This window comes from Aphelocoma coerulescens, chromosome 1 (assembly GCF_041296385.1).
Source record: "Aphelocoma coerulescens isolate FSJ_1873_10779 chromosome 1, UR_Acoe_1.0, whole genome shotgun sequence".
Taxonomy (NCBI): domain Eukaryota; kingdom Metazoa; phylum Chordata; class Aves; order Passeriformes; family Corvidae; genus Aphelocoma; species Aphelocoma coerulescens.
This window is the reverse complement of record NC_091013.1, coordinates 35,616,475-35,631,022: the sequence shown is the minus strand read 5'-3', so window position 1 is coordinate 35,631,022 and position 14,548 is coordinate 35,616,475. Positions and strand designations below refer to the sequence as shown.

General features: G+C 38.5%; 2 protein-coding genes across 4 annotated transcripts in view; both read left to right on the top strand.

The window, feature by feature from the left end:
• ZBED1 (zinc finger BED-type containing 1) overlaps positions 1–4,648 on the top strand; it is a 78,065-nt gene extending 73,417 nt beyond the window's left edge. Inside the window, exon 4 of the mRNA XM_069007148.1 lies at positions 4,630–4,648. The gene's annotated coding sequence lies outside the window, so the exon portion shown is untranslated. The remainder of the gene's footprint in view (positions 1–4,629) is intronic.
• DHRSX (dehydrogenase/reductase X-linked) overlaps positions 1–14,548 on the top strand; it is a 164,045-nt gene that overhangs the window by 33,136 nt on the left and 116,361 nt on the right. For 2 of the 3 annotated variants that reach the window (XM_069007171.1, XM_069007188.1), the window contains one exon: positions 4,630–4,737. The exons of the other annotated variant lie outside the window; for it this stretch is intronic. In XM_069007171.1, the coding sequence (XP_068863272.1) occupies positions 4,630–4,737 (108 nt within the window). The remainder of the gene's footprint in view (positions 1–4,629; positions 4,738–14,548) is intronic. 3 annotated transcript variants of the gene reach the window in all.

Here is a 14,548-nt window from a genome sequence, read left to right as displayed (position 1 = left end):
TTCTGCCAAACCAGAATTTTCGGGAGATATTTCTGTAAGGCACACAAAAATCGCTGTTGCTGAAAGCTGTGTGGGTTCCCCAGCAGTTTACTGATTGCCTCTCAGAGCGGAAAATGAATTATTTTTCTACATCTGCTTAATGGCTGTAATCTCAGTATCGCCACAGTATAAATTAGGGAAAAAGAGCCAGAATATTTTGCAATAGGAAAAACTACTCAATGATTCTGTGGTACACTGAGCTATATGATTTCTTTAATCCAACAAGAAGAACTCTATTGTGCTTTGTCCTGTGGTGTTAGACAAAGACTGGAAATTACAGTTTGCCCTCTTTTTCTCACTCAGTGTTGCTATACAGGAATGGCTCCAAACTTGGATCTTGTTATTCAGTCATGAAACTAAATATTCATTGTTGGTTCTTTTCTTTTTATTTTTTTTCCATCTGTGCTTCTGCCAGTTGCCTTCAGGACTAATATTTGCATGTAAATTATTCAGTTATAGGAGGAATGAAAAAAAAAAGTTGGGATTTGTGTGTAGGGATCTCTCCAGCACAAATGCCACCAAAGTTCCTGCACTGAGTGGCCAGTTCAGGAGGTGCAGGCAGGTCCCACCATGGTACCTCACAGGTGGACACTCACCAGCTTTTTGGATGTCTTCAACTGTACTCAAGTCTTGCCTGGTAAGCACTGGAGACTGATTCAGACAATCTAAATTCTACCCTTGGCCTTCAATGTCTTAAAAAGAAGGTTAATGAGGAAATTAATATAAAGATATTATATTTTAATGTCCATGTGACCCATAATGTCCCACCATGCAGATGCTGGATTAGTAGGCTAGGAGATGGAGCTTTGTAAAAATTTGATGCAATTTGCTTTAAATAAACTTTCAATACTTTTTTCTTTTTTTTTTTCCCCTTGGCCTCAAGCACAATGTTCTGCAAAGGTTAGAGAATACCAAAGCAAGCTACTCTTAAGGGAAACTCTTCTGGCGTTTGCATTGTCTGTGTTCACATAATGCGTTTCTGCAAACAAAAAATATTTTAATTCCTCTGTTTTGATTTGGCTACTTCAGATTTCAATTTGGCTACTCATCCCTCCCGCAGACCTGGGATTTTGCTGGCAGGAACTGGTCATTGATACAGAATTGGCCATTGATATGGGTCTTCAGACTGTCTTATTTCTCTGTGGTCTTGGCAGTTGCAGAGGCATCCTGACAGCCCTGTTTTAGAGTCCTCTGAAAATTAGTATTTTTAAAAATTACAGAATTGCCTTACATTCTTTGCAGTATTGAATTTGTGTGAGGATGTCTCTGTACATGGAAGTTATTTCTGATTAGGGAGAATTATGTTTAAAAGGAAAATAATTATTTTTAAATAGCCTCATATCGGGACACAATAAGTCTGCCTTATTTTTCTGTTTTAGGGTATTCCACTTGCAAAGTAACCAGGATTATGTCATCTAAATACATTGGAATGCAGGCAGAACTGCAGCCTAAGAGAAGCTTCTCTCAAACATTGCTGTGATAAAGCAGCACCTAAGGAGTGCGGGCTTGGTTTCTTTGAACACAAAGGCAAATTAACAGCTACTGCTTGGTTGGGGGATTTCATTAGCACAGGGCTGTACCCTTCTCATGTCCCATGGAGAGATCACTGGCATTACGCCTCTGTACTTGAGATCAGTATCTACCTCCTTACCAGGAGCAGAGGCAGAGAGAGAACTGGGGTGGTTTAAATGAGGTGCAAGAGATGCCAGAGGGAGCTTCTCTGTGGGCATTGCAAAGCTGATGGATCTCCCCTGCCTCCTGCCTGGGGGGCTGTGAGCCTCCAACTGCACTCAACTCAACCTTTCACACAAAATAAACCAGTATCTGCAGAAAACCAGGCTGAGCCCAGGCCTGCTTTGAAAATTTCATGCTGAGTTTCGTCACAGAAGGGGTGTTTTAACACTGAAAGTTGGGTGTACTGCAAACTCCACATGACATTGGAGTTCTAGTGGAAACAGGACACTGATAAACTGCCTTTCACTGGAGTTACCCCTGGCTCACACACAGAGCCTGTATTTGATCTTGATCACTTTTGTTGACATAAATACTAGCTGTGTCTCATTTAAATGGAGATTCATTTTACATTAAGCTGACTTGATGGAAACTGTACACATTTTTAGAATTAATAACAAGAGTTAATTGAGGAATTTATTTTCCTCCTGCCCCCCTTCCCTCCCTGATGTGTTTCAGTGTTTCTCTTTGCATTTCCCATTTTGACTGAAGTGAGATGTGCCTGAGTGTTGTGTCTATTCAAAACCATGCTATGTGGAAGCTGTATACTGTACCTCTTGTAAAAAAAACAGATAATGGACACTTGTTGGTGTGTCTGCAGCCCTCATTTCTCCCTCCATGGCTGTTTTCTTATGTCCTTGGATCTAGCTGCAAAAGCAGGCCTGTTTTAAACCTCTCTGGTTTAAATCTCACAGAATGCATTTTTTTTTAGGATCTCACAGAATGCATTTTTACAGTCGAATCTTTAAGTGGCCATTAGGACCAAAAAATTGTCCTTTTCTTTGCAGTCACCATGGACAGGATAGGACTGGACATCTTCTTTCATCTGCTAAATTGTGTCCTCTGCTAAGAACCACTTCATCACAGTGATACCCATTATCACTTTGCTCTTCTGACTTCCCATTTTTCTTTCACATCATTGCCCCTTCCCCAGTCCTGACTTCTTTTTCTCCTTTTCTTTCATTAGTTTTCTTCTAAGTGAATTAATTTTGCATTAAAATGTGACTTCTTATTTAATAGGTAGGTATAGTGGTGCAATAATGGAAATGAGGGACAGCACCTGTATGCAACACGTGAAATCCAAATACCAGATCAGCAATATAGTAAGAGGCCAGAAGCAAGGGAGGCATGAGCAGGCAGAAGAGGAAGATAAGATACTCAGGCCCACAAGAATGCATTTTCTCTTGAGGAGATTTCCACCTGTGGGCATTTAATTTAGAGTTTGTGATTAGAAGTATTTTTGGTGGAAATTGCAGGGCTGCTAATAACTAAATTGAAGCCCCTTAAGAAATCCCCTGGTGAAATTTTATTTAGCTTGAATTATATATATGTCAGGACACCTGTGTGCACAGATATCACTGTAATTGGAGTTAACCTTCAAATACCTGCAAACAATTCCTGCTCTGCATGGATGGGAAGAACCAAGTCGTTACCTGAAGAGAACAGAAATTCCTGTTGAATCATGATAGATAGAACTCTATTTCAGAAAAGGCGAAATCTGGGTCCTTTTTGAAGGACTTTGCTGTGAAGAAAGGAGCTTGTATCAGTGCTAGTCCTGTGTTTCATAACTATGTAAAATCCAAATTTGTGTTGTACAACAAAGCAATCCCCTAAAAAACCTAGAAATCAAAATATAAAGTCCTTTGATAGATGAAAGTTGGCATCTTTTTAACATTTGTTATCTATAGCGTTGCCTACGGACACTGCACCACAGCAAAACGAAGTATTCAGTACCATTTTCCCTGTGCAAATACCTCACGGCTTCTACTCTAAAGCAAATTAGAAATTCACCTTGGTCACCTAAGGACCACATGGTACTTCACATGAAACATTCTCCACCTTGTCAAAAAAATTGTAGTTGATATTAGACCTAATTCATGCCTTTCCCAAGCAATTAAATCATAATGCCTTTGTTCTGCTTTGGCTGCAGGACTCCCTCCTCCCCTCTATGGTGGGGGGATGTGCTGCAACCTGCGCCCAGTGTAAGAGCTTGTAGTTGGAATGGCAGCTGCTCTGCAAGGGCCATTCCAGATACTTGTTGGCTCAGTTGGCAGGCTAAGGGCTGCCTGGGGATGCAGGAGACACAGGCTGTGTCTAAGCCACTGCTCTAGCAGAGGGATTTTGGGAGCATCTCCTGTCTGCTGGGCTGTGTGTGGGTCAAGGAGCACTTGGAGTGGAGGTGAAGTTGACAGTGGGTATTGGGGATGCTGGCTTCTGTGGGAGAAGGCTGGTGTGGGTGGGAAAAGCAGGTGGGGGTTTTCATGGAAGAAAATTGCTTCCTCCTTCCTTTGGGGCTCAGGGCCCTGTGATTTTCAGAAGGAAGAGTGCTCAGCTATGCAGGGAAATTAGGCCAGGTGGTGTATTTTAGATAGCTCACCTTTGATTGAGATCTTTCCTCCATGTTACTGGCAGAGGCTGGTTTTTGTCATTCAAAAAATTTTCAGGATATCATGCTGCCAGTAGAATTTTTATCCCTGTACACATAGAGTAAGCCATCCCTGAGCTGGCATTACTTGCGTCACCTTACTCAGTAACAAAGTTATGGTGGAAATTTTAAAGGTCAGATGACTGCAGGATGATGAAATGCATGCAAATAGAAATGAGATTTCTGAAGTGGGTGTTTGCTTTTTGTGTCATCAACCTCAGTCTTTCGTGAACTGTTAATACTGGAAAATTATAGTGCAGTAAATAATGGTGGATGTTCCATAGTTTTTATTTCCATACAGTTTGCTTCTGAGATGGTTTACTGGCCTGGCTTGAGCATTCTGTTAAGTCTACACTCTTTAAAATGCATCTTAACTTCTTAATTGTGTTCCTATTGAGAACTAACCTTGTGTTGTTTCTTTTTTCCTCATATAGTTTTCCCTACACAAAATGGAAAGGTTGCTATAGTGACTGGAGGCACTAAAGGAATTGGTTACCAAACTGTGAAGCATTTGGCAAGACTTGGCATGCATGTGATAATAGGTAAAGTCATTATTTTCTTAATATACTTTCTGTTTCAGAAAGCAATTTTTTTTTCTTCTAAGGGGTATTTTCTCTCCAGCATAAGTAAGAATATGTCAGGGGAATGCAGGAGAATGTTTTGCTAGCATTTAGCACAAATAAAGATTGATTTCTGTTTTGCTTCACAAGTTCTTAAAAAAATAGTGGATGACATTTTTTTTCTGTAGAACTTGGAAGAGTTGTACTACCTTAGATAAGAAGTAAACAATAAAAAAACTTAAAAAGATGAGTTTTACAAAAATATTTTAGTTCCTTGTTACTGGGGAGGGATTATGTATCTGCATTAGGGTGTACATGTTCATTAAGAGGAAAACAAATGAAAACCTTGAAGGAATATTGTGGTGTTTATTGGGGGATGATCTGTGTTATAAGGGCAGAGGAAGCCCTTATAACTTCATCTGTGTAAAAATTACACATTTACTTCTCAGTTTGTCACTGTAAGAGGCCTTTGTAGGCAAGACAAGGAAATAAATACCTTGAGATTCCATTGTGTCAGTCTGAGACAGACTGGGCAATTCACTTTCTGGAGGTGCCTGTTTCTCTCCATGGATAATAAAGAGTTTATAAGATTGGAGTGAGACATTTGAAGTCAGGTGAATTTCTCTACAAACTCAAAAATGGTCCTCGGTGCACCATTTCTTCTAAGCAGACACTACTTAGGAGACTTCCTATTTTTTAAAGCTTTCTGTACTACACATATATATTTATGCACTAATATGTCTACTAAATCAGAATGTAACATAATGAATATTATATGTTTAAAATGATAAATTTTCTCACTTCATCTTTCTTTAACTAGATTTTTACCTGAACCACTGTAACTTTTATTCCATAGAATCACTTAAGATTGCTGTTTCATTGAATACTATCAACCTGGTGATGCCATTTTGTTCAGCTTTGATACAGAATGTATAAAAACTCTCTAAAGCTTTGCATACATGTCTTTTGAAAAAAACAAATCCACTCCAAACAATGGATGAGAGCACAGTAGCCATGTACTGTTAGTGTAGTTCAGTCAGTAACACTAATGGAGTTGTCCTGGAATTGTACAGGTATAACGTGGAACACCACTTACTCATACATGTTTTAATAGATGTGTCAAACCCAAGTGTCTGTAAAATGCAAGCAGATGCCTCTTTATGTAGCTAAATGCTAGATGTTGCTAATGTGGCTAGATGTAGCTAATGATGTCAGCATTAATATTTCACTAAAATTGCTTTTCATCTTTAAGGTGGACTGCAAAAATGTACTCAGTGGGAAAAGAGAAAGGGTACTTTTCTTCTCTTTGCATAGGGTCATGGAAGCGTAGAACATTCTTTTTTTTAAGAATTATTTTGTATCGCTTGAAGTTTAGGATATTCCATGTAACAAAATTCAGTGTGAGAGTTTTGGGAATGGGAAGGTGAGGTTTAGGTGCAGAATGTCTAAATAAGCTGAATTTTTTTCAACTCACAATCACTCCCTCATAAATCTCATTTACTCACACCCTCACCTGTACTCTCATAAGCACCAAGATGAGCTCATATGGTCTTGTGAGCGTCACTTGAGTATGGGAAAAGGTCATGCCAGCTACTAAATCCTTAACCCATCTCTGTGGTTTTTCTCTGTCAGAAATGACAGGCCAGTTTATGGTCAGAGCTGCCAGAGGGGTTGTGCAGTCTCCTCCTCTGGACATACCAACAATTCGTCTGAATGCGACCCTGTGCTACTTGTTCTAGGTGAAACTGCGTTAGCAGGGGGATTGGACAGAGCTCCCTTCCAACCACAACCATTCTGTGATCTTTTATATTGCTCAGCAGCTCTCAGCACATTTTTCCTTGTCTGCAATGTATAGGCTCTGTCTATAGCCTATTTTTAGGGTGGGCTAACAGAAAAAATAATGGTATGGGTATTATGCTGTAACGTGGATGTCACTCTCCTGATGGCAGAGTGCATGGTTATCTGCTGGCCAGTCTTCTGTGCTGTGGCCTTGACATGCACAACACAGGGACAGTCTCCTCTAAACATGTCTTTTGTTTGCCAATAACGAACATTCTTTTAACGCTTTGCTTTTTCTTTTGCTGCTTACAAACACACACACTTCCATTCAGTCTACAGTATTATCAATCTTACTGTTTGCACTATGAAGCTCTACAAACATAAATTAATGAAATTAATTATAGGAAGCATTTGATGAGTAAGATTTGCAGCTGATTCATTTCTTCCAAGCAAACTCTGACCTAAACACTGAGCCCTGTGAGTCACAGCCATCTTCTTTGCCTGTGAAATTCTTCAGACCAAAGCAGCCCTGTCAGTAGAATGGATAGTCCCAGGCACTTTTCCAGCTGCAAGATCATAACAATCTCAAAAGCACATTAAATGCAATGACCTTCCATCCTTGTTCCTCACTGTTGGGCCCAAGTGTCCAGAGTATGTTTAAAATATCTACTGGCACACTGGCATGCATTAGCACATTCAGCTTCAGGCCACACAAGGCTCAAATAAGACAGCAAGTGTGCTCAAGCTTTCTCCTCTACAAATGTTTTCACGCTATGTTTGTATATAGACATGAACTTCTGTGAAAAAAGTGTGGATGTTAAGTGAATTTGGGCTTGCAAGAGACACTCATGTAGCTTACAGTCAATCATGCTCAATCACTGAATGCTTGCTTCCCATTATAGGAACTGTAGCAATAAAGGATGATATCCCTGCAGCAGCCAAATGAGTCAAGCCTGAATGTCTGATGTGAAAAATGATTCACCATTTGTGATGGATGTGATTTTGATTCAGTTTGACATTTTAGAGGAGTAAATATTTGAAGCAACCTACTTTTAAATCCGATCCACCAATGGAATGAGGAAAGCAAATAAGTAAGGAAGCATGTTACCTTGTGGAACATGAATAGGCACTGTACGAAAAGGCAGTATGTTCACTCAGAGCCTTTACAGAAAGTGGTTTCATAGTTCTTTTCCACCTTCTTCCTTTCCAGTCCCAGTACTGGTGCACAAGATTCCATTCTCCCACTGATGGTTTCCCTCTGCGGGTGCTGCTCACCCTGCCCTCAGCCTCTCCTTGGGAAAAAGGTTGGGATGAATGCTGAAATGATGAAAGTAATTTTCTGTGTGTTTGATAGATTTCACTGAGGCTTTTTGCCAGGCTGCTTTTCCTGGTAGCTTTACTCACAGTCAGCAGGGCTTTTACTTCAGGAAAATCTCATGGCAGGCAGCAAACCCCTGGTTGGGTAAACTGATGGCTATGGTGAGTCTTCGGAATCAAGCCAGGGAGTTCCTGCACCCTCCTATGCGATTTATTGATAAATAAACTTGCAATTTCCTTTTCAGAGAGAGAAGGTAAATGACACACCACATCCAGCAGTGACTGATATTGAAGGTAGTGTTTTGTGTGCACCTAAAAATAAATATGCTCTTCACAATGAGGACATTGGAAATCAAGATATCCTGGACATTTCTATGACCTCCCCCAGCCCAGGTCATAAAAGCCAGTAGGTTCAGCTCTGGTTTAAGGTGTTCGCCACAGTTTTGTGAGTCTCAATTTAGGCTGATAAAATGCATAAACTCTTCATACTCCTTCCATCCTTTATCACAGCTGTTTAATTTTATGAGGATTCTGTGAATACATGTTAAAATTGTTGACTCAAAAAGAAGAGCCTAAATTTGTTTTTTTTTTATTTCTTTTTCTTAGTGCATTAGTAAAAGAAGGCCGAGATAATGTGTGGTAACATCTAATACAGAAGTTTTGATAATTCTATCTGAAAATGGTGAATGAAAATCAAAAGATTTGCACCTTTACAATGTTACACATATGCTGCTTGGTATAAAACACCAGGTTCAGGACAGAGTAATCACATCTGAATATATCCGTGTCACAGGTTTCTAAGACAGGCTCACACTTTGAAGGAAGCAATCTCATATTTATATATATGTATGTATATTCATGTGACTTATTTGAGCTCTTCAGTTTTGGCTTGCGCTCTGCAATTCTGGCATAAATAAATTTACTTCCATCACCAGATTCAGCACTTCTGTGTGACCTCGGTAAGCCCTGCAGGAGACCAAGCAAGAGATATTTCTGTCACCTCTTTCATTCCGGTTAATTTCCAATTTTCAAGCTGGATTCTCTGTACCATGAATCAGACAATTTTTATATTGTATAATACTACAAAGTGACTTTAGAAGGATAATTAAATCCTATCAAGAGGGTGCAATTGTTCATTTTCAGAGACAGTTTGATTTAATTTCAATTACTGAAAATTTCTTTGGGTTACTTTAATAGTCTTTTTTTAATATACATAGATCTATGAGATGCTTGGTTATAATTTTTTTTCTAGAAAAGTATTTATCTTTCTAATTTCAGCCAGGTTTTTTTTGCCTGAATGAGTCCTAGAGTTAGTCAGGAAGTGTCAAAATTTTACCAACCTATAAAAAGTGGGTGATGGTTTCTTTTTCCTGTATGAGCATAAAAAAAATGCATGCAGATTGCTATATAATTGTAATTCAGTTCAGGTTCTGTCATATCAGTGCACTGTAATCAGGGTTATGAAAAACTCTGTTTACAGTACTGTCTGTTACTTATGCACCATCCATGTGCACACAGCCTTCCAAATATGTATGATTTTTGTCAAACACTTTAGTCCCTAATTTCTGTTGGAAGACTGTCACATCTGTGCTTGTTTTAACATATGGTGCTTTCAACATATAATTTTATAGGAGGAGCAAATAACGAAGAGACAAGTCCTTTGAATTGTATCAAACCTATTCAGGGTGATAAAGACCAGGGATGTGTGAAGAATTGCAGGAAGACCATAAGAAGCTGAGTGTTAAAAGGCATGTGCAGTTCAGTGTAGATCAATATGGAGTGATGGACATGGGGGAAAAATCTCAACTCCAGAAAAAGACATGATGGATTCTGTGTCGACCGTCATCACTTTGGAAGTCGATCTCAGGGTCAAAATAGATCATTCTGTGAAATTCAGTGGTGCTTTATAAGGTGCAAAAATCAAAACAAATATTATAAATAGTTAGAAAAGGAACCAACTAAACAAACAACAGGAGTTGATCCAACTGTTATGAATCCTTTTTGGGCCAGAACATCAAATACTATGTTGTGTTCTGGTCTGCCTATTGCAAAATGGTTTTAAAGGGTTTAGAGGAAAACAAGCTTTATCAGGGGAATGGAAAGGCATCCTTATGAGGAGCAACCAAATGAGCTTGGAGTCTTCAATCTGTTCACTGTCTCTGAAGTCTATAAAATGAGCAGCTAAAAAGACACAGAGCTTAAAATAGTATGGAGATTGATACAAACTCAGTATAAATACAGTACTAAACATAAAAAAGAAATTAAAACAGTCTAAAACAGGCCATTGTGATTAAAAACAAAATCCATCAGAAGTGTAAAAGTATTTTTGGACTAGTATCTACTGCACAGAACCTTAAATCATCCTTGGTAAGGGAGAAGTGTAAGGTGGACAAGTACAGGTGCTGGGCAGTTTTCAGAAGAATGTTGTGCATAGGCCAGTAAGTGTGTATTTTATATTGAAAAATAAGTCAGACACTTAAAAAATGTAAAATTAAATATGTGTTGATGAATTTTGGAAGAGTTACTGCATTTTTTCTAGGCATTTGTTTAATTTATTCATTAGGCATTTATGCTAAATGCTTTGAAATATTCAACAACTGTGTGAATTAATTTAGTCTTGGTTTTCAAAAGTGTTTTTTTAAGATTCATGCCAGAAGATTTAAAGTGGCTGGCCTGTCTTGAGATAAGAGAAAGATCTCTTATAGTTTAGTAATAGATTAGGAGGCAGAAAACAACATTGAGAAATTATTTGTCAGCTTCAGGCCAAAGCAAAGATACTCCTGGTCCCATAGACACGTTCAGTACATTTATAAAAGATAGGTACAGAATACAGGGTGAACAGTGAGATGATGCATTCTGTTTAAATGTGTTTAGGATAGTCAAATGAATTTGACTATTTATAATTAAAGGATTTGAGTTTCTGACATGTAAGGAGAGGCTGAGAGAGCTGTATTCAGCCTGAAGAGGAGAGAAGGGTTAGGGGGATCTTTTCCAGTGTATAATTACCTGATGGGAAACCCCCCTTTTTTTTTTTTTTTCCCCACAATGTGAGCAGTCAAACACTGGCACAGGCTGCCTAGAGAGGTTGTGGAGTGTCCATCCCTGGAAATACCTGAGATCTGACTGGACATGGTCCTGGGCCACCAGTGGTAGCAGAGGGTGGGACTGGGTGGCGTCCAAAGATGCCTTGTGAAATCTTAACTACTATGAAGAATAGGAAATAATCTCCCAATAGTGAATGACTATGTTATGAAGGGATGCATAAATACAGAGTGTTAGTAAATGCAAATATAGAATATGAGAAAAAAACAGCCACACCTATGTATTTACAAAAATAGGACCTAAATTAACAGCTACTCAAAGAGTAAAATGAATATTGTGATTTACTGTTGAAAGCTCTATGTACAACATCATCGATATTTCATGCCAGTCATAAAGGCAAATAAAATTATATTACTTAGCAGGAAAGAAGATGAAAACAGGACAGAAAGTGTCCCTCTTCCTTTATAGAAACCATTGGTTGATCCTGTTGTGCATACTCAAAAGGAGTCTGGTTGAACTGGAAAAAACTAAAGAGTGATGGTTAGGATAGGATGGCTTTGTAGGAGGTGGGGCACAGAACAAAGGTCCTTCTGCTTCCAAACAGATGACTGAGGTGTGGTATCATACAATTATGAATGGTTTAGAAAGTGAACAAGAAGTGGTCACTCCCTGTCTTATTGTACACAAAGTAGAGAACATCCAACAAAATAAAAAATACAACAAACAAACTACTGAAGTACAACCTTTTGAATGCAATTAAGTGTGTCACTAAATCACAGAGCCAGCTGCCCCAGAACTCTTTGGCGGTCAAGCGCTTGAATGAACTGAAATTGCAAATAGGTGAAGTAGTGCAGACCAGGTTCATTGGGAGGCCATGTGTGACTTTTGGTTAAGGAAATCTCTGAAACTTCTTGCTTCTGAGAGGGTGTATTGGAAAAAAAACACTCCTAGTCCTACTGCTGTCATATCTTTTCCTTAAGCGTCTGCTACAGGTTATTGTTGGAAATAGGGCACTTGGCTAGGTGTATTTTGGGTTTGATAAATAGGGTCATTCTTAACTTCTTGTTGGAACAGGTGAGTAGCTGTAAGGCAATAATGATGATTTCTTTTCTCTTTGCAATTTGACATTTTCTCCCTTACTCATTTTTTGCTTCTTTTCTCGAAGAAACATTTACAACAACGTTTTTGCCTTCCATGTAAAAAAGGCATGTATTTAATTGTGACTGCTGTATGATGAACTTGATGACAAAAGCATGTGATATCTCTAGACATAAGGAAGTTTGTATCATGTTCACAATTTATTTTTGTAGCTGGTCACATCCTTATATCCAGCTTTATTTAAATCCATACCTTAAATATTTTACAGGTGAGACCCAAGATCTGTATTCCTTTTTTTACTGAAGATTTTATAAATTCCATTATAAACCTGCTCATGTTTTATTGAGTTCAAATTTCTCATCCTCTGAGTTTTTTGGGGGCAGTCATTCCTCTCTTTTAGGCATATTCTAGTTGTTGTGCACAGTCATAAAATCATAATCTTCCTAACACCAGCTGATAGGATTTTGTTTTTCTCTTGAGGCATTGGGTGCCCTCCCAAGCCCTGTCTTCAGGCTGGTGCTTTAAAGAAGTCAGTTCCCCTTTAATCACAGTGAGGATTATGCTACTCTGAGGAGGCATCTTAATTCAAATTTCCATTTGGAAAATTTTATATTATTTTGCACAAAGTCATCTAACCATCATCCTTTGCAAGTCCTTAATCAGATGGTATACACTTCCACAGAATTGATTACTGTACCACCAAGCTTTTCCTGGTAATGCACATATACATAAGAGTTTATGGGCTCCACTTCTAAACCTGGGTTGCTTGAAGTCAGCAGTGGGGAGGGGCGAGGGCCATGGGGCATGCTGCAAACGCTGTAAAGTTATCCATTGTTTCCCTGACAAACTTAGGTAAGCAAGGGCTTTTTGGATTTGTGGGTTTATTCTCTCCAGGCACCCTTAAGCTTTGCAGGCTCTATTGTTGATCACAGACTATTTTAAATTTCTTTATAATGCCCTGAAGTACTTTTCCTTGAAACATCAAGATTGCAAATTCCTAATTTTGCAAAACACCAGTTGGAAAAGCTCTTGCTTTCTTTATCAGGATCAATCTTGTGCATATATTCAGTGTGTGAATGGCAATTACTCTTTTGGAGAGATATTCACATTCAAAGAAATTAAAAATATTGTATAAAGAATACATATAGATGTATCAGAACCCCTTAACTAGTAATAGTGTGTCTTTAGCCCATGCTGGGTTTCTACTGGCTGTGCTTTTTTCAGCCTTATTCAGACTGAGCAATCTCTGTGATAATTCTGTTGAAATCCCTCAAATAACTTTCAGAGTTGGGATCTACTTAAGTGACTAAGATGACAGAGCCTGACATTTAGGATAAGATCCAAAGCCCATTGCTGCTGATAAGAATTTTCATATGTACTTCTCTGCTGGCTTTATATCAACTTGCTTTGACTTGTGGTGTTTGTGTAAGTGAATGTGGAAGAGATAAGTAAATTTGTTTGACTAAAAGTCATATTTAAATATCTTTTCCTTTTTTTGCAACATGAGTTTCAGTATTTTATTCATTCATTTAGAATGGATTTATTTTTATATTACTGCTTTTATTTTCAGAGTTGATTGTAGTCAGCATTGTTATTGAATCAGTCTCACCTAAATTTTTCACTATTCTTCGGGGGCTAAGTGGAAAAAAAACATCAGATAGGGCACTGAACAGCTTGCATAAACAATTCTTGAGACAACTATATCTATTTGAGTTCCCAATAGACACTTTAAATTAGCATGAAAAGCAAGATAATTATGGTTTTGGGTACTTTGATGATCTAAGCTCCCAAGACAATGAATCCTTCTTTCTCAAAGCTTTTTTTAGGATTCCCTCACTGCATAAAATATGTGATCTGTCTTCCCTTTCTTAGCCTTCCCTTCAAACCACTTGAATTCAGAGTAGGGAGATCTTATGCTACAGATGCTATAACACTTAAAATGGACAAATTTTGGTATGTAGAACATATGGAAATTATAGTGAATCATTCAAAAGATATCCAACCAGAGGATTATTTTGTGTATCACGAAGTTTTTTAAAGAATCACGACAAATACGCTACTGGGGATCTAAACCAGCTGACAGTGGTAAGAATTTGATCCTTGTGTAGTAAATCATCCTCCTCCTGAGTTTAGGGTGCTGTACACCTGGTCAGTGCACTTGAAGGTTGTGCCCTTTAGTGACCCAACTTCATCAAGAAGATGCAGATTAGGTTTGATTTTTCCCAACCTGAAGCTGACTCTGTTAGCTTGGTGACTTAAAAAACATTTTTTTTTTCATTTTGAATAATTAATGTAGCACTTGAAAGGAGGTTGATCTTTTTGATGCCTAGCACTCACTTTGCTTAGAAGATCCCGGGAGGACGTACTAGAAGGGTAGCAGTGCAAAAGTGCAATGTCCCTTTCCTCTCCCACCTGCCCTTGGCAAGGGGGTGCTGATCTCCTTAACCTAACTCAGAAGCCTAGATTATCCTCCCAGTTTCATGGTATCTTTCTGATCGAAGGGTCTTTGAACTTTTTGTAAGGATTTTGATCATTTGCTCAGTGTCTTTATTCTTTC